The 21,296-nt window shown below is 40.1% G+C and overlaps 1 protein-coding gene across 2 annotated transcripts in view; it reads right to left on the bottom strand.

Moving 5' to 3' along the window:
- marchf4 (membrane associated ring-CH-type finger 4) overlaps positions 1-21,296 on the bottom strand; it is a 151,651-nt gene that overhangs the window by 32,195 nt on the left and 98,160 nt on the right. The window contains exon 2 of one of the 2 annotated variants that reach the window (XM_062967335.1): positions 6,758-6,919. In XM_062967335.1, coding sequence (XP_062823405.1) covers positions 6,758-6,919 — 162 coding nt within the window. The remainder of the gene's footprint in view (positions 1-6,757; positions 6,920-21,296) is intronic. The other variant, XM_003226094.4, reaches the window with a different exon arrangement.

The following is a 21,296-nucleotide window of genomic DNA, read 5'->3' as shown; positions in this document are numbered from 1 at the left end:
GCAAAGCTGCATTACAGAGTTGATGGCACCATTTTAGGGGCTTTGCATGTGATGTGGAGTATACTTCCTGGAGACATACAGGAAGTTACATATGCCTTTAGAATTTGGGGCATAAAAGGGGAGATTTTCTTTTGTTCTCTCTCTTCACCTCTTTCTGCTTCTTGATCCAGCCATGCTGCTGATGTTAGTTCTTGTTAAGAGATATGTAGAATCCTGAACTGTATTCTTTTGCAACTAAGATGTTTTTACCTGTATGACCATCATCATACAAGATTGTGAGTAAACATATTTTTACTATTTTACTTTTGATGTCTCTGGTGCTTATTTTATGCACATGACTCTTTAAAGGGAAAGGGAGGCTGGCTATTTTGCTTTTTCTCACCTCTGCTCACATAAACCCCTAGACTTCTGTATTTTTGTTATTCTGCACCAATATCTAACCATATTGTATCACAATCCTAACAGGTTATGAATATATTCCTAATAGATAATAAGGAGGGATTAAGGAAAAGGCTATTAAACTTTATGATTTTACAGATTAAGCACCAAAACATCATGTTTTACAATAAGTCTGTCACTTGTTTGGGAATGTGGCTGCACTTGTGTTGTTGGGCATGTTGGCCTGCTGCACGTTGTTACCTACAAGAAACAGCTGTGGATCTGGGTGAGAGGCAGACTGCATTGGATAATACAGAACGTTCGATAAGCAAAGGTTGGATAAGTGAGACTACTGTGTGTGTGTATATATATGTATATGAATGAGAGATTTATTTTGGGGGGGAGCATGTCACAACCATTTTTTCAAATGAAAGTATCAGTCTGTCATGCAGATATACTGTTAACTTGTTTATCAAGGATATATACTGATTAGCTCCATGAAAAGAAAAATGGGGGCATGTTATCTCTCTCTTGTGCTTTTTCTAGTTATTCTGGATAGAAATTGCTCCTTTAATGAGAGCAATTCAAGTTAAGTGGCCACTTCACTGAAGCTAGGAGCCCTCTAAATGTGCTTTTATTTGTCTCCCAGACGAATGTACAAGGCTGTCTGGAAACAAAGGTTACTTGGGATACATAAGATTTCCTGGAAATCATTTTCAGATCTGAACAAGGGGTATAATTGGAGAGATTTGGCACCATTGTTGTTTCTGAACAGGCAAGAGAAAGGTAGCTTGGTGTCTTTCCAGCTTTTTGGGCTTTGCAGCTGGAACTGAAAACTGGGCATTATTGGATTACCACAATACACACCTGGCTGGGTTTTTCTGGACTTTACACAGGGCACCCAGTACCTATCTGATTTGTTATCTGCTTTGGATTCAAAGCTTTCAATAAAAAACAAGTAACTAATCTTTGTATGGCCCAAAATGTGTGGGTTAAAATTCTGCCCAATATGTCTGCATAAAACAAGCCTGCCAGTGCCTTTCAGTGTGTTTGGCCAATGACTGAAGTTTTGCACGTATTATTTACTTTTTGTTTTATAGATTCATAACTGTTGATGTAACCTATCTTCCCAGAAATCACTGGGTTAATTTCATCAAGTGGTGGTGATGGAGAGTGAAGTCGTTTTAACAGAGGTCTTTGCAAATATTGCACAGAAAACAATAGAGTCAATGGAGGGGAAAATACAACGAACAGAGGAAATCTAATATCAAAATGCAATTACAGAGGCCTTTAGTATCCACAAGGGTTTGGTTCCACCTGCCCCCAATATCAAAATGTGCAGATGCTCAAGTCCCATTTGATACAATGACACAGCAAAATGGTGTCCCTTATATAAAATAGCAAAATCAAGGTTTGCCTTTTGGATTAAAAAATATTTTCAAGACATGGATGCAGAATCTGTGGATACGGAGCGCCAACTATAATTCTGTTTCTGGTTGAGAACTATTGTTGTATTCGGGCCCTGCTAGTCCATGTTGGCCCAGCGTCATCACTGGCCACACAATCAACCCACATGACTTTGTGAACTTTGGTTAGTTCCTGTAAATCAATATGGATGTCTCATGCTTGGGTTTTATGTCGTTATATAATTTTGTTTGCTTACATTTTGTTTAATTTATTGATGTTAGGTTCTAATTTTACATTTACATGTGGGGTTATTCTGGATTATTTTGTCGGTACGTGTTTGCTTTATTAATGCATTGAATATTTGCCTTTTTGTATATTGGAATCCGCCCTGAGACCCCCTGGAGGGACAGGGCAGAATATAAATAAAGTTTATTATATTATATATTATTGTTATTATTATTATTTAAGATGGGGTGTTATGTGATTCAGAGTTGTATGGCCATGTTCTAGCAGCATTTTCTCCTGATATTTCGCCTGGCTGGCATAGTCAGAAAATGCTGCTAGAACACGACCATTCAGGCCGGAAACCACACAACATCCTAGTAATTCCTGCCTTGAAAGCCTTCAACAATACTATTAAATATGTTACGGAATATTTCATTTTTGCTGACTTTTGTTACATGACATGGCATAGCAGGGTTATGCATTTATAGTGGACTTTCAGTGAGGAAAATATTTATTTTAGTGAGAATCCTACCACCACCACGGCTGGATATGGGAGGAAATGGGGCAATATTGCCACCTTGTCTTTATTTGATTCTGCCTCTCCCCCTACACTTCTGCTACTGTTTTAGGGCCCTTCTCCCAGGATGTGATCCCAGATTACCTGCTTTAAACTGGAATATATGAGTCCCCACTGCCAGATAACCTGTGGTAAACAGATAATTTGGGATCGGATCCTGGGATATAGGAGCGGTATGGAAGAGCCCCTCCCTCTTCCTTTGCTCATTGCAATGCAACACCAGTAGCACCACTGCCTGGCTGCCTACCTGCCCTCCATTTAAAGCAGCACTGCCTATTTTGTGTAGCTGCTGCTTCTTTAGAAGGTAGGGGATGGCCAGTTGAAGTGGGGTAGATGGTATAGAAAGGAAACTGGAGATTGGAAGGTGCAATAGCAAGAGAGGAAAGAGGGATCAGATATGGAAAGCCGGTGCCCGGGTAAAGGAGGCTGGTCAGCAGCCCTGGGTGAGGCAGGGAAGAGGGAGGTCCCTTCCACACAGTCACAGAACCCAGAATATCAAGGCAAACAATCAACAATATCTGCTCTTAACTGGATTATCTGACTCCACACTGCCATATAAACCAGGTCAATGTGGATTTTATACAGCTGTGTGGAAGGAGCCGGAGAGGCAAAAGCCGTGGAGTGAAAGAAACAAATAAAGGAGGCATGGTAAAGATGAGACATGAGCCCAGGGATAGTGTACTTTCTTCTCTTCAATCCAGCACCCAACTTGAGATCTAACCTAAGTCTCACATGGGACTGAAACAGCCCTGTTTTGCCACTTTTAGCCGGGCCTGGTCAAGGACTGCTGAGCATCATCAGATGACACTCGGCAGGCCACATCCACATTCCTCCCAAAGCGGAGAGGAAGCGCCACCACCACAGGGAGGAGAATGTATTGGGTAGGTCTGACGGAGCTACACGCACTTTCCTCCCACCCCCCATATGATGCGGGAAAGGGTGGCAGGGCAACATGTGTTGCTGCTCTTTCTCCCATCTGATGGGGACAGGGACAAGACGCCAACACTCCCTATCCCATCCGCACCATGTGATGGGGAAAGAGAGAGGATATGCAGGGCGCCACGAGCCAGCACTACGTACTTTCCCTTTCGCTGGTGACTAAGTCTAATGGTACTGGTCAACACTGCAGATTTGGTGTGAACCATGAGAACATGAGCTTACTGTGTGAACTGTGTGAACTCCCTAATGTTGAGAGCTGTGTGACAGTGGAATATGCTGCTCGGGAATGTGATGGAGTCTCCTTCTGATTCCTTGGTCCTGTTCCCTACAGAAGTGTGTGCATTAGGAGAACCAACAAGAAAGCTATCATTTTCCTCCTTTCTCAGATTGGCTTTCTGGTTGTGTTTTCTCCTGTTTGCTATTCTCCATCCTTTCCCCCTTTGCCCTAAAGCTAATTATGATGGCTGTTTATTATGCTGATTGGTTCTTGAGCTGTATAGATGCTGTGCTACTAAGGGAATTGTGACTGGGGGAGTTTAAGGGGGATTTAGATTGTTCTGTAACAATGTGTGACACTTGCATTATGTTGCAACCTGCCTAAGGTGTTGTAAAGCTGATTAAAAAGCACAATGAAAACTATTAATAGAAAAGAAAAAGAGGCCACTCTTGTTTGATCTTAGAGATTGTTCTGGGAGTTAAGAAAGGAATGCCCACATAGGGATATTTGGCTCAAGCCATGAATGAAGTTATAGATCAAAATTAGTGCCATGGCATGTTCCCAGAAGACTGGGAACCAGTTCTCACACTATGGTGATATGTAATCACTGACACATCCCTACTGGGAGAGCCAGCACGATATATAGTATACAGAGTATCTAGGCCTGCCCTAATATTAGGCAAAGCATTTTAAACCTGGCTTCTATATGAGTTTGAAGTGAGTGCCAAAGAAATTCCTTTGAGGACAGTGGCATACAATAAATAATTCACTGAACCTTGAAAGAGCTTTTGCCACCTCTTACACATGTCCAATGTTTACTTGTTAAAGGAAGAAGACATAGTCTTCTTGAGTATCAATTCAGATTACAAATTCCTGCCAACTAAACAGCTTGTGTTTAACCTTAAGGTGTGTGTTCTTGCTAAAATTCAGAGGGAAATGTGTCTAGTTCTACAGTTCCATCGTTTTCAAAAATTATGAAAGGCATTCCAACAATGATGGACATTCCTTATTTTTGAAAAAAAAATCTTAAGAGTCAAACCTTAAAAAAATGTGATGGAGAAAGAGCTGAAAAGGAAGAAATTAGACCAAATTGGAAGTTGGATGGAACAAATAAAGGAGAAGAACAACATAAAGGGAATCCTAGGTGATTTAAACATATCATGGCTCCATTGGGTTCAATTAGATCAATGGTTCCAAAATTGGAAAGAGCTCAGGAGAAAGAGAACCAACAAAATTTGAAAATATAATATTAAAAGAACAGACTAAAAAAATGAGTATCAGAAAGGGATCATTAGTTTGATATACAAAATATTAATAAAGATTAAATGGGGGAGGAAAGGGATACAAATTTGGGAAATATGGGAAGAAGAATTGGGAATAAAAACAGGAGAAAAAAATTGGTAAAAATATGGAGAATTTATCAATTAGAATAAAAGAAAACTACTACAAGATGGTATGGAAATGGTATTTGATCCCGACAAAGATACACAATATGGACAAGAGCTGTTCAGAAAAATGTTGGAGGGGTTGTCAAGAAAGGGGAATGTATATTCTCACACGTGGTGACAATGTAAATATGTACAGAGGTTTTGTGGAAAGGTTATAGTAGAGATAGAAAGTATTATGAAGAAAAAAATTAATATAAACCCGGCAACTATACTGTCATCTATTTATAATACAGATGAATCAAAAGAAAACGAAAATATTTGATAACAATGTTAACAACTGCAAGGCTATTAATAGCAAAAAAATTGGAAAGGAGAGGTGGAAATAAAGATAGAAGAATGGTATAAGGACATTTGGAAATTAGCAATAAATGATAAATTAACATGTAATTTAAGTGTTAAAAAAGGCCTAAGGAAGAAAGGTGATTTTGAAAGTATATGGAAGAAATTTATCAAATAAACATTAAGGAAAGAAGATAGGAACCAACCCCCACCAGAAGAAATGAGGTTCTGGTGGGATCATAAAGAAAGGGACTCCGGAGATGGGAAGCACAATGGGTAACACTTCGGGGAAAGGAGAAGAATTGATTATATGAATTGTAAAAAAATTTGTAATTGAATGAACAGAAATGTAATAAAAATTTAATTTAAAAAAGAGTCAAATTGCATTCTTGTGAAAACTGCATTCCCACAGTATTTCAACTGCTTCACGTCATCCCAATATTTAAATTATATATGGGAGTGGGTTCCATATAGAGAACCATCTTCTGTAGTATAGAATGGCTAATAAATACTGATGCTACTAAGGAATGCTTTACATTGAAAAATCCTCCTTACCACTTCAGACCATTTTCATCATTAAGAGACTCTCCTAGTAGACTTGGTGTCATTTTTTTAGTTCCTCTGGCTCAAGGGCTTTCCAAAATTGGGGGGGGGGGGGAGAGAGAAGGGGGATTAAGTAGTTTAGAGAGTTGATGGAGTCTCCTTCTCTGGATGTCCTCAAAAAGAAGCTGGATAACTCTGCTGAGGATGTTTTAGGATGGATCTACACCGCCATATAATCCAGTATCTGATTCCAGATTATCTGCTTTGAACTGGATTATCTGAGTCTACACTGTCAGATAATCTGGCAGTGTAGAAGGGGCCATAGCTGGAGATTGTACTATGATTTTACAAAAATACACAACAGAAGAAACATATACAGTATGTGCAAATAAATCTAGTGCTTTGGCCTTAAATTTCAAAAAAAGTCTTTAAAGTTGAGTCACTGATTTTCAGAAAGTGCCATACAGAATGAGCCAGCTCCAATTTTAATAAGAAGCTTGATTCTGGAGGTGGAAAAAAAAGCTGGAAATATAAATTTGTTTCTGTGCCTAATGATGACCATGCATGAACAATCTTTTGCATAGTTTTCCAAAGAAGGAAGCAAATCGCAAATACAAAAAGTGGAACAATACAAACAGTGGAAAGCTACACATACATACAACAACAAAATAGAGAGCAGAAGTGCAGGGAGAGCATGAAAAATAACCCCAAACAAATGTAAGACTTTGAAATAATCTCTAGTACCTTTACCTGGAGGGGGTTCTTTGTGCTTATGGCAATGACGTGATACTTGTAATAACATAGCTCACAGCTCCAGCATCCCCTCTCGCTGATCCATTTGATCAGGCAAGGTTGGTGTGTGCATTTCACAGACCCATCGCACCGACATGGACTCAGTAACTCACCCTGAGGAGAAAGACAGAGAGGGGGGGGGATCAAAATCTCATTCTTTCTTGCTCCACCCTAAAAGAGTCAATATCATTGTCCACTCGGCAAGATGATGATGGTGTTATTTTCCTTTCCAGGGGCAAAAACAGATAACATTTGCATACCACACAGAGTCTCACTTTAAAACTTTCCACATAGGTCCTCTAACCTTAAGAAGCACTGTCACCAATAATAGTTGAAGGCTGTAAGGAGTGATTAATATTGAACCCCTGCTTCCCTTGTAGTTGAGGGACGATAATAATGCCTTACCCTCCGACAATTCACAGATGAAAACGGGGGCACATGTGGCCAAGCAATATCAGAGTGTGCTCAACATGGCAAAAGGTTTAACGGGGAGAACAGACAAGCTTGGAAAACCTGCAACTCTTAACAACCACTATGTCAGACTACACAGAGAAGCAATTGAAATCCACGAGCATGTGGACAATTTCAACAGAAAGGAGGAAAGCATGAAAATGAACAAAATCTGGCTACCACTATTTTAAAAAACTCTAAAATCAGGACAGTGAATAAAGAAAAACACTAAAAAAACAGGAATTCCAGATAAAAAACAATCACAGACAGCTAACACCTCCCAACAAAGGATTCCCCCCCCAGCCAGGAAGCAGCCAGGCTTTGAAGCTGCAAGACCATTCAATGCTAATCAAGGTGGCCAATTGGAACATTTACACTTGCCTCAAGCAGACAAGGGTAATTTCTCCCACCCAGGACCATCCACAGAGTTGCCAACAGACCTCACAACCTCTGAGGATGCCTGCCATAGATGTGGGCAAAACGTTAGGAGAGAATGCTTCTGGAGCATGGCCATACAGTCTGGAAAACTCACAGCAAGCCAGTGATTCCGGCCATAAACCATTGCAACAGTTTACTCTGGCCTAAATCTAGGAAGGGTAAGATTCTTCCTCATCCTATCATTTTTGAAATCATATTACAGCAATTGAGGTAAGCTGAGGACAAAGGGGGGAAATGTTAGGAAGAAAGAGAAACTGAGACATTTTAAAAGCAGCTGAAAAAGTGGGATAATAGAGGACCTAGATGAATGTCCCTACTAAATCAGAATTGTTGCAGGATATACAGTGTTCCCTCACTTATCGCTGGGGTTAGGTTCAAGGACCACCTTCATGAGTTTGTCTACACTGACTCAATAGAGTTAATTGCAGTCGTTATGCTAATTAGTTTTGAATCCTTAGAGCAATAAATGCAACAGGTTTTCCAGGCTCTAGTCTATATTGTCCTTTTTCTACAGTTTCTAACATGATGACTTGGACTCAGGCAAACTAGAAATCCTGTTACAGATTGATGATGATAAATGGAAGCTCTTACGTGTGTGCACGGTCCAGAGTCATCCGCAGAACAATAACATGCCGCTCAAGTTTGCAGAACAAAAATACAGGAACTTTACTGATTCCAAGAGATCAAAAACAGTAGTATTTACACTGGTCCCTCTGCTTCAGAGAAGAATACAGTCCTAGTTCTTCTCCCTCTTTTCTCAGCAGCAAACAGGGCTCAAAATAGCAAGGTGTCTCTGAGTACACTGCTCTCTTTACCAGCAGTACTCAGTCAGCACTGAAAACTTGACCAAACTGGTTCTGCAGCAGCAGAACAGAAACAGTATCAAATCAACCCTCAGGTCTTTGCAGGCTCAGCCAATCGGCTTCATGCACTTCATTTTCCAGTTAACACACACAACACATTGCCTTTGCAAACCATGACCAATCCTGCCAGAACTGCTTGGCATTCATTTTAGATTGAGTCCAAAAATGCCATTAATATTCATTGCATTGCTATAAGGTGCAAACTGGATTATAATGAAAAATGGTGGATTCTGCCCTTCTCTGTCATGCAAATTCAAGAGGTTCTGTCATCTAACAATATATATATGTAGCAATTTGCCTAGTGAAAGAGCCTGAAAATAAAGAAAGCTTGGGTATACTGGTCTTGCATGCCAGACAGATGGATTTGGCAAACCCTATGCCACTACAGAGTGTAATTATGGGATGGGGTGGAAGGAGTGGGCACATTTGAAGTGAAGAAAGTGGTTTGGAAAACTGCTGCTAGCTTTCTCTTTTAGAAGACCGCTAGAGGCCAAACTGCATACGGACAACACACGTTTCTGATTTCATTGATTAAAAACACTAATCCGTGGGCATACATGTTTGAATGTTTCCTTAAGCAAATCTTTCATGGACTGAGGTTAAATGCAACTTTCGTGATTTGACATTGGGATATTTCTTGCTGAAAGTGGTTCTGTTGTGACTGCGCCTTCGGGGATTATGGTTGATGGGGATGGAATTCGAAGAGGAAGAAAAAACCCTCGTGATGAGGGTTCATTGGAGGAGTTGCGCAGGAAGCGACTTAGAGAGCTATATGGGGGATCTTCTGAGGAAGATTCAGATGGGGAGATGGATGCTGAGGAACAGGTGGTGACTGGGGAAGCGGGCACTGAATGGGCACAGCCACCGGAGATGTCTGGGGATTTGGGGTCTATGGATACTTCTGAACCTGGGGTTTCTGCAGGAGCTGATCCCAATTGGGATGCTTGGAGAAGGGAGGATGGTTCTTTAAGTGTTCATGGGGCTAAGTGTGGGCAGGATGATTGGGACTCCGACGAATTGCTAGGTACTCCAGATCCACGAGCTCTAGCTGTGTGGAGCTCAGACTCTGAGTAGATTTGGGACACCTGGTGTTTGGGTGTGAGTGTTTGGTCACCCAGGAGGAAGGGGAATAAAATGGGAATGTTTGGCCACTGCACCTTGCGTGTGGCAAGGTGTTGCTGAGGCACCATTGGGATCTCTGTGTTTCCATGAAGACTGGACTTGGACTATGATTTGAATCTGCTGTTATCACCTAGCTTGGCTCTCGCTGTGTCTTATCGTGGACCTGTTTTGGATGACTGCACCCTCTTCAGACCTTGGATCGGAATTTGACCTTGCTACTGCCTTCGCCCTGTGATTGATTACTACTATCGGCTTTTGACTCCTGGCTTGCTCTTTGGACACCGCTGTTATCTCCTGACCTGACCTTGGAATCCCGGACGACGTCTTTTCACCATCCTTTTGGAGCCTTCGGCTTTATCCACATTGTGGAAGCAGTCTACTGCATTCTTAGTTTGTTTGTTTGTTTCCTGACCAATTTGGTGTTTTCTTTTGGGAACTGTTCCTTTGAAAACTACAGAGCCGGCTGGCAGGGCTTGGACTCAGAAAGTGCAGTTTGCACTAAGTTTGTTTAGCTTTGTTTTTACCTGCTTGTGTTGCTGAATTATATTTTTGTTTGAACTGCTCTTGAAGCACTGATAGTGAAGTGTTTCAAGGTTTTTTCTGTGTAAACATTACTTTTTGGCTTATCTGCTGAATAAACTCTATTTTTGTTCGCTAATTGGCGTCTGACTCTTGACAGGTTCCCAGCCTTTTTTTTTAGTTGTGACCCCAATTTATAGAGGCAAAGTGACCCATGACCCTGATACATTAAAAATAGGCTTTTTAATAGAAAATAGATTTTTCAGTATAATTCAAAATAATGATAACTTATGACATATTTAATGTCATGGTTTAAATTATAACTCACCTTCTTGCAAGCAAACTCGTCAAATGTGGGCTAGGCAATGCTACTATTAGGTGGATCTGTAATTGGTTAAGAGACAGCCCAAAGGGTGCTCACCAATGGTTCATCTTCATCCTGGAAAGAAATGACTAGTGGATGCCGCAGGGTTTGGTCCTGGGCCCAGTACTGTCAACGTCTTTATTAATGACTTAAATAAAGTTTTTGAGGGCATGCTTATCAAATTTGCAGATGACACCAAATTAGGAGGGATAGCTAATACTCCAGAGGACAGGATCAAAATTCAAAACTAGCAAAATGAATTTCAACAATGACAAATGTAAGATACTATACTTAGGCAAAACAAAATTTAAAAAAAAATGCAAAGATACAGAATGGGTGATGCCTGGATTGACAACAGTGCATGTGAAAAAGATTTTGGAGTATTATTGGGCAATAAGTTGAACATGAGCCAACACTGTGATGCAGCAGCTAAGAAAGCCTGTGGGATTTTGGGCTATATCAAAATGAGTATAGTGTCTAGATCAAGGGAAGTAATGGTTGATAGTGAGGAAGTAAAGGCCTCTCTATTTAGCTTTGGTTAGATCTCACCTGGAATACTGTGTCCAGTTCTGGGCACCCTAGTTTAAAAGACTGACAAGCTGGAAGGTGTCAAGAGGAGGGCAAATAAAATAATGAAAGGTCCGGAGATCATGCCCTATGAGGAGCGCCTTAAAGAACTGGGTATGTTTAGCCTGCAGAAGAGAAGTTTGAGAGGAGAAATGATAGTAAGGATATAGATTTCTTCTTGACATTAAGTCTAGTCCAGTGGTTCGCAACTTGGGGTCCCGGGATGTTTTTGGTCTTCCCCAGAAATCCTAACAGCTGGCAAACTAGCTGGGACTTCTGGGAGTTGTAGGCCAAAAACATCAGGGGACCCCAGGTTGAGAACTACTGGTCTAATCGATTCTGATTCTGAGGGTCGGTGCTCATTTCCATGTCTAAGCCGAAGAATTTGCGCTGTTCCTAGACAACCCCTAGGTCATGTGGCCGGCATGACTGCATGGAGTTCTGTTAACTTCCCACTAAAGTGGTACCTATCGACCTACTCACATTTACATGTTTTCGAACTGCTAGGTCAGCAGAAGCTGGGGCTAACAACGGGCACTCACCGCATCCTACAGATTCAAATTGCTGACTGTAAAGGTTCTGTAGTTTAGCAGTTTAACCCGCTGCACCACATAAAAAAATGTGAACGGATACCATAAGGTAGAGGAAGCAAGCTTGTTTTCTGCTGCCTTGGAAACTAGGTTTTGGAGCAATGGGTTCAAATTACAGGAGAGGAGATGCCACCTGAACATTAGGAAGAACTTCCTGACTGTAAGAGCTGTTCAGCAGAGGAACTCTCTGCCTCGGAGTATGGTGGAAGTTCTTTCCTTGGAGACTTTGAAACAGAGGCTGGATGGCCATCTGTCAGAGGTGCTTTGATTGTGCTTTTCATGAATGGCAAGGGGTTGGACTAGATCAGGGGTCCCCAAACTAAGGCCCGGGGGCCGGATGCGGCCCTCCAAGGTCATTTACCTGGCCCCCACCCTCAGTTTTATAATATAATATATTGTATATACATATAATATTGAAAATAATATTATAATGTAATACAATATAACACTAATAATAATACCATATAATAATATTAACTATATATTCTATATTACATATAATATTACTAATAATATTACAGTATAGTTGTATAGTTCAATATCTATATATATAAAAGGGTAATGAAATTTCAGCCTAGGACAAAACAACAAAACTACACATCCCAGAAACACTAAACTTGGCAGCACAACCCCTCATCTATGCCTCTACGTTCATACAACAAAAAGAAAAGAAAAATAAAGTCCTAATTAGAGGGAGAGGAATAATTGCTTTCATCCAATTGCTGCCAATTAGAAGGCTAAGCTCTGCCCACTTGGTTTCCTAGCATCCCACTCACCCCAGGGGACAGGCAGAGTTAGGCCTCTTCCACACTACCTATAAAATACAGATTATCTGATTTCCCATACCACTGTACTTCGCCACAGCAATGCGTGGCCGGGCACAGCTAGTAGTAATATATAATGCTAATACTGTGCTATGCTAATAATATAATATATTGTATGTACATATAATTTGTAAGCCGCTCTGAGTCCCCTTTGGGGTGAGAAGGGTGGGATACAAATGTAGTAAATAAATGCAGTAAATAAATAATAAATAAATTTTAGACTTAGGCTCACCCAAAGTCTGAAATGACTTGAAGGCACACAACAACAACAACAACAACAACAACAACAACCCTAATTAACTTGACTATCTCATTGGCCAGAAGCAGGACCACACTTCCCATTGAAATCCTGATAAATGTATGTTGGTTAAAATTGCTTTTATTTTTAAATATTGTATTGTTCTTTCATTGTTCTTCTTGTTGCTTTTGCACTACAAATAAGACATGTGCAGTGTGCATCGGAATTTGTTTGTATTTTTTTTTCAAATGATAATCCGGCCCCTCAACAGTCTGAAGGATTGTGGACCGGCCCTCGGCTTAAAAAGTTTGAGGACCCCTGGACTAGATGACCCATGTAGTCTCTTCCAACTTTCTGATTCTATGATTCCATGATTCCTCTACTCTGGCTCTGCAGGCTATAAGTTGCAGGAAGATGCTGTACAGCCACATCAGGCAGGCCACATGGTGCCATTTCTGTTTTAGGGTTTTGGAAGTAACAACTGGCTCAGCTCTGAGCTTAAAAGCAGACCAACAGAATGATTGGCATAGCTGTAGCTGTGAAGCAAGGCACCTCTACCAGAGCCCCCAGTAATGGCATGCTCAGAAACGGGTCTGATAAACATGGTTCACGTATAGAAGTAGAGCACAGTGTCGTTCAGATTTGTCTATGGAACCATACAGGTGCACAAGTAGCAACAAGCTGGCTGTTTGCCCAGGATTTCTTGCAATACTCAGTGAAGGGCTGTAAAAAGGGTATAGATCATTCAGGTAAATCAGCAGTCCCATTCTATCTCATTTGATGTTCTGCTTCATTGCAAGTAGCTTACAATAATATTCCCAATAAAATTCAACAAACAGTCAAGGTACCACCATCTATTTTAACATCATAGACACTCAGTCATTTTAAAGAGCTAGTCATGGGTGTTTGTGTGTCTAATGTCTAAGTGAAGTATGGATTCTCCTTGCCAGAATTATCGGGTTTCTGGCACTGACTCTTCCTTTCCTGCAACACCTTTCTTCTCTTCAGAGCCACTCTTCTCTGTGTATTTCTCACTGTATTTTTATTCCTTTGCAGACTCTGCGCAAGCTGTGGTGCTTTTGTCTTTTTGATAGTGCTGTTCTACTGAATTTAATAGATATGTTTTAAATGGTTAAATAAGGTCTGGTAAATAAGAATTAGGGGATTTTTACAGTCCGTATATAGCCACTAAACTGGGGACTGTGTAATGATTGTGAATATCAAAAAGACATGAGTGCACAATTCTAACCACGTACAAAAGCAATATCCCCTCCCTGCATCTATTGGTTCAGTCAGTACAATCAACAATCATAGTCTTACACATCTTCCATCTAACATGTTTATCTCCAGGCCACACATGGCTCATGCATATCTTTTCCTATTTTAAATCACAATGCCAATTGTTTTTTAAAAAAAAATCTGTGGCTGACATCTTGCTTGGTATTTAGTAGGTTGTTTGGGATCCACATTAAAAATCACTAGTTGTTAAAAGTGATGCCCCAAACCTACCTTTTAATCTAGGCAGTGTCTCAACTGTTGGCTTTTTGAGGAGTTTCAGAATGGGACACTTAGAAATGACACTTGCAGTACTTTCCAAACCCCGGGACACATTGAAATGAGCAGCTGCAGCAGGTCCATGAAGGTCTCCTCAATGTCCTGACTTAATGAACCCAACAAATGCTGCTGTAGTAATTTCCCAGTGTCCTAAACTAAAGCACTCCAGAAACCCTTGTGTTGTGGTACTGCCTGGCAAAAGATCTTTGTGTGTGTGTGTGGGGGGGGGGGGGGGTGAACTTTTCTGCGGGAAAGCTGGCATAATTGGCAGAAATAACTACAACAATGGAGCTCATAGTTGTATTTGATAACACAGGAACTTGGCCTGCTATTCATCATTCCTGCCAATCAAACAGGTCCGGTATTTTAATTCTATGAGCCCAGGATCTATTACTATACTGGTCATATGTGAGTAATACATATTGACATACATGCATAGACAAACATACACACATACAGTGGAGTCTCACTTATCCAACATAAATGGGCCAGCAGAACGTTGGATAAGTGAATATGTTGGATAATAAGGAAGGATCAAGGAAAAGTCTATTAAACATAAAATTAGGTTATGATTTTACAAATGAAGCACCAAAACATCATGTTATACAACAAATTTGACAGAAAAAGTAGTTCAATACGCAGTTATGCTATGTAGTAATTACTGTATTTACAAATTTAGCACCAAAATGTCACGATGTATTGAAAATATTGACTACAAAATTGCATTGGAGAATCCAGAAAGTTGGATAAGCGAATGTTGGATAAGTGAGACTCTACTGTATTTGTATATACAGTATTCCCTCACTACTTCGCAGTTCACTTTTCACGGATTTGTTGTTTTGCGGTTTTTCAATAAACTTTAAAAGAATATTATAAATCATAAAAATTTACAATTTACAGCCTAATGAAGGGAGGAAGGAGAAGCCGAAAGGAGAGAAAAGGAGCCTAAGCGGCAATGGGAGGAGAAGGAGGCGATTTATCAACACACGATTGTATAAATATTAAAATAAATATAGTGTCCCTACTTTGCGGATTTTCACTTATTGTGGGTGGCCCTGGAACATAACCCCCGCAATAAGTGAGGGAACACTGTGCTATGAAAGTTTTTGCAGAGTCACTTCTTCCTTGGTATTGGGACCCCCCCCCCCCAAAAAAAAAATCTGTGTGCAGGAACACACACACATACAGGAACTCCCTAATTCAGAAACAAGATAAGTTCTACATGTTGTTGAAAGCTTTCATGGCCGGAATCACTGGGTTGCTGTGAGTTTTTCGGGCTGTATGGCCATGTTCTAGTAGCACTCTCCTGACGTTTCACCTGTATCTATGGCAAGAATCCTGAGAGGTTTGTTCAGAGGTCTGAGGATGCTTGCTAAAATGTGTGTGTGTGTGTGTGTGTGTGTGTGTATATATATATATGTTGTGAAAACAAGGTTTGGTGAAAGAGCTTCAGTGGAGACAACTTTTCCTCATGAAAACTTTCAGGAGTCAATTTCTTTTCCGAGGGGTCTCACCCCCATCTCAACTATGAGTGTGTGTATATGGAAAATACTTGCCGTTGGCATAAGAAGGGGTGACCGAAAAATGGCTTTCAAGAAGACAAAATCCTACGCTTCATAGAAAAGATTTTCTATTGCTTTGAGCTAGGAAAGACATGAAATGCGTGATTTCAGTGTTCTCGGAATGAGTAGCTCTGTATCAAATTTATCAAAAGTGAAAAGCATGCTATGGAAGATTATCACCAGGCATTTTCTGTGTTAAAATCTAATGACACGGGATTTAGGAGCATTACTCAGCTGCTGACAAAGCCCGGTAACTATGTATTAATATCACCAAGCTATTTAGCCTTAATGGCTATCTTTCCTAGAGATTCTTAAAGAGGTGTTATCTTAGATAAAAAATAAAGATTTTTTAATTTGCAATTTCCTCACATTTGCAGGGCTCTGTGTCCCTAACCCGGGGAATGTGAGGGGCTCTGTCTATAGAGCATAGAAAGCTTTATCCTTACACAAGGGGAAATGGCCTTGAGGTAGGATCGAGTGGATTGGAGGAAAACAGAGTGTTTCCATCACTGCCTCCTGCTAAATCCGTTCACTACTCTGCTAGCTGTAGGATTGGCCCTGAGTGTATATTCCTGACTCCTTAGTTTAGGCCTCTGATCTGTAAAACATCTTTTCCAAAAGAGAGTGGTTCCATTACGTTGCTCGTTTTTATTGGTGTGCACAAAAAAGTCTATATTTTACAAATTACTTGGAGCCAAATAGGCTTTAGTGACTCACTGAACTTTACTGGGAAATGCTAGAAGTGGGTGATTTCAGAGAAAAATGTAGTTAGGGGAAGAACATTTGCATTCAGTCTACTGCAACTGTGAAAAGCCCAATTTGTTTTTGTTCTCAGGGGAAAAAACATGTTATGAAAGATTTGTAGTTCTAAATAAATGAAGGAATAAACTAGAGGAGACACTTGCTGTTTCTTCAGATCACCTGATGCCCATGTCCCTTTAAGTGATATTGCAATAATTGGTATCACTAGCTTAAATGACACTTTTCAAGTAGCATTTGCTTGTGAGACATGACAAGCGTGATATCAACCTTGTCACTTTTATCACATTCTCCTAATTCAAATAAGCAACAAATTTGAACTTCACTGGCAAGATAAGAACATTGCATTCTCATCATATGACTTTTTCAGAGGGATAGATAGAACTGAAATATCAGCCCTACAGTGTTCTCCCAGGTGAGATACGGAGCTGCAATGAGCCCTAAAACTGAGCAGAAAGGCAAACAGACAACAAACAGTAACTTCAGCCATAGGATTCACCGAGCTCCAGCAATGATTTCAGTCCAACCTATCAAAAACACTGGTTGGAGTAGATAAAGTTCATTTCAAGAAGCAGTATTTTACGTAGCCTCAGAGTTACGCAGATAAAGACAAATTGTGCATGAGCAATATCTAATGTATAAGTAGTAATCCTTATTTGATGTCTATGTGACTGGCAAAGAATGTAGATGGTTTGTTGCTTAAGAGAGTGTTCTCAGGGTCTGGCACTGTTATATATAATATTGTAGTTTCAGCATTTCTAGCATAGCACAAGTGGCAGAGCTCAGCAAAATGATACAGTCTATGGGTGGGAAGTCAACTACAGTAGAGTCTTGCTTATCCAACCTTCGCTCATCCAACATTCTGTATTATCCAACACAGTCTGCCTTTTAGTAGTCAATGTTTTTGTAGTCAATTTTTCAATACATTGTGTTGTTTTGATGCTAAATTCGTAAATATAGTAATTACTAGATAACGTTACTGTATATTTAACTGATTTTTCTGTCGATTTGTTGTAAAACATGATGTTTTGGTGCTTAATTTGTAAAATCATAAGTAATTTGACATTTAATAGGCTTTTCCTTAATCCCTTCTTATTATCCAACATGTTCGCTTATCCAACATTCTGCTGGCCCACTTATGTTGGATCAGCGAGATTCTACTGCATTGTCAAAATGTAGTTAATCAGGCCAGTTTGTAACTGTTACTTTACATCAACACTCTGTACTTTGCAGATTAAGTGCACAATGGATTCAAACCTAGGCTTGCAAATCAGATTGAATTTGCATTCCCCCACTCCCAAAAGTAAAATATGTGAAAAATGTGTCTGATTATCATAAGCTACCAAACCCAGACCACATGGAGTTACAACCTGCTTGTAGAGTTTCAACTGAATTCACACACTTTTCTTGGTACAGTAGACACCAGCAAGATTAATCTTTCTCCATGTTGGACAGTTTCACCAAATTTTTGATTTAAAACAATTGAAATTGTTTTCTTTATAGCTCACATAAGTATAAATAGTACAAAATGAGAGAATAGGGAGAGAGACAGAAAGGGAGAAATAATGGTTTACATCAGGCAGCATGTCAGGCAAGATTCTTCTGAATGAACCCTGAAGAAAGTATTTGTTTATGCACACGCTTCATGCATAGCAAATATTCCACCTCTCTGTTTTATAACTGCCACCTTGGCTCAAATGCCTATTGATTTAGGCACAGGGAAGATGACCAAAGTAGAAGTCATAATGTTTTGATTTAAGACTTTGCCATTTGTCATGGTAGTCAATTTAGCATGTAGGTCTTTTCCGTCACTGTTTCTAGTATCTGGGGACACATGAAGCACACGAGGGCCAAAACTGCAGTCCTCCTCATCTTTATTTCAAAAACCTTCTGATGACACTTAGATCATTTGACTACACAACCAACCCACACCATTTTGTGAACCCTTGTTGGCTGTTGTAAATTAATATGGATGTTGGTTTAGATGTTATGATATTATATGATTACGTGTAGTTTAATTTATTGATGTTAGGTTTAACTTACTGATGTTAGGCTTCAATTTGATGTTAGGTTATTTTCATATGTGGTTTTTTCCCTGGGATTGTATGTCAGTATTTGTTTGTTTTATGGAGGCATTGAATGTTTGCCATTGTATATTGGAATCCGCCCTGAGTCCCCTTGGGGAGATAGGGTGGAATACAAATGAAGTTGTTGTTGTTGTTGTTGTCGTTGTTGTTGTTGTCGTCATCGTCATCATCATTATTATTATTATCAGGCCTCAAGTAGAATGTCTCCTGTCAGGGAGAGAAAATCTTGAACATCCAGTGATTGGATTCTCAACTTCTCACATGTCATGACATTTCAGCCTTACTCTTTCATGCTACCCAGTTATAACACTATGACACCACTTCAACTCTCATAGCAACTTCATTGGTTTTATAGTGTGTTGAGGTAGCAGAGGACTACTCAGGTAGATGGTTCGAAATACCTTACATGCTGCCCCAAACAGTCTCAATGTTCCAGGGACAATCCTGACTAATCCTCTGTTGTTTCACTTCTTTGACTGCCTTTAAAATGTTCCAATTTCTCCCTCCTCCTCCCATTTCCCCCCCTTATCCTCCCCTTACTTCAACTGAGTTCAAAATGCAGAAGTGATTTGCACTCAATTAGCTTGGGAGAGGTGGTGGAGGAGTTGAAATTTTGCCTTTCCCAATAGGCTCAGACAAAAGAAAACTGCTGAAACTACCTTATCTGTTCTTCCCCATTAAAATTTTTGCCACCTTGACAACACTCTGATTTTTCTTGGCCATACATGTCCTGATTTTCATCAACAAGATATTGAATATGTCTCTGCTGCAAACCGCAGGATTCTATAGCATGTTGCCATGGCACTTAAGGTAGAAGAGAAATGTATGCATATATAGACTAAAAATGTATAATATGGAAACCTATCTGAAATATTAAAAAATTGAGGAACTGTGACTTACACATCGTGTACATACAACCACACAAAAACACACACACATAAACACACACACACTTTCCTTAATATATCTAATCCTGCAGTGTTCACCTGTTCTACTTTAAGTGGATCCATCAATGCATATTTTAAAAGTTCAAAGTCTGAAGTTAAAGCTTACAGCATATGAGTGCTCTATAATATGGTCCTTATCAGCAATGCCTTCATAATTTGAGCAAATTGAACTTTCAGCTATTCATGCAGGAAGCAAAGAAAGATGCTTGTTAATTGGTATTTTGTAAAACATTATCCTAGCAGAGTGCTGAAAGGACCAGCCAGAGCGAATTTTCAGAAAGTGTCACTTCTTAGAGGCCTACAAGGCCAACTCCTTTTACTACAACAACATTCCCCTCCCTCTCCACGCCAACTACCATAGCTTTCTTGGAAAGCTGGTCAGCCAGTGCAAGCCACACACCGTGAACCTCAGCACAAGCCACTCTGTATTCTGTCATGCCCAGCTTACCCTCTTCTTTTCATAATAAACAATCAACAGGCACAAAGCGCTATTTTGCCGCCCCCATCCAAAGTATGTAGCTAGCACATGAAGTGGTGTTGAAGAATAGAAAATCTACTATGGGATTTACATGTGAGTTTATTTGTGCCCTGGTGGCACAGAGGCCCAATGACACCTAATCATTGGGGTCTATGGTTCCTTGACTGGCATAAGAGCAAGAAGTAAATGTTAATGTGCCCCATTAGTCTTGCAGGAGAAGCTCTTGGCTCATAAACATCTAGTAAATAAATGATGTGCTGGGATAACAGCACAGAGGAAGGGTAGGAAAATGCCTTTTGTGTGAGAAGGAAGCTGTGTGGCACTGCCAAACAGATCAAAAGTTACAGAAGAGAACTAAAAAGAAAACAACACTGCATAAAAAAGAGGGGAAAAGGTTACAATGCAATAACATGGATGCTATTGGCTTTGGGGCAAGAAATGTAATGACTCAATGTGAGTATCATTTGATATGCTGTCTATTTTTTCCTACAGACTCCCATTTATAGCTGAAGTTGATACTGATGGCAGCAGTTGCAGCTGCTACTCTTCTATTAGACATTTTGACAGCGCTTGGTAAACCACTCAGCTATTGTAAGATGGCATAAAAACATTTCCTAATAATGCTTGGCATCCTATTAGTCCCAACTACAGACAGTCAAGTATTGAGTGATTCAACACATAGGTTAATCTACGGTAATTGATTCAATAGATTTATTCTAGACAGGACACACAATAGGATTTAGGCCAATAAGAATAATGCAAAGTAATAATGGCATTAGTATGTTATGGGACTTTACGCCTCAAACTGGCAAACAACTGGAGCATAACTGGAAATATTGGACAACAGAATGGAAAAGAGAGGAAAAATTACGAAATATTGAGACCTGCAAATGGAAATTCAGCCCCTTTCCAGCTGCCACTGTCCTGGCTTTGGAGAAGAAAGAAGAATCGGACACAAGTCCATCAAGCCATGGCCCAGAAGCAGATGAAAGGCTCTGCCTCCATCTCAATTGCCATTGCCCTAGCAATGGAGGAATAAAGTAAGAGGCAGTGTCTGCTGGATTCAATCCCCTTTTGTACTGCCCCCACCTTTTCCTTTTTCTTAGGTCTTATTTAGACTTTAAGCCTG

Source organism: Anolis carolinensis, chromosome 1 (genome assembly GCF_035594765.1).
Source record: "Anolis carolinensis isolate JA03-04 chromosome 1, rAnoCar3.1.pri, whole genome shotgun sequence".
NCBI lineage: Eukaryota > Metazoa > Chordata > Lepidosauria > Squamata > Dactyloidae > Anolis > Anolis carolinensis.
The sequence above is the reverse complement of the archived record's forward strand: the minus strand, read 5'-3'. Positions and strand labels throughout refer to the sequence as shown.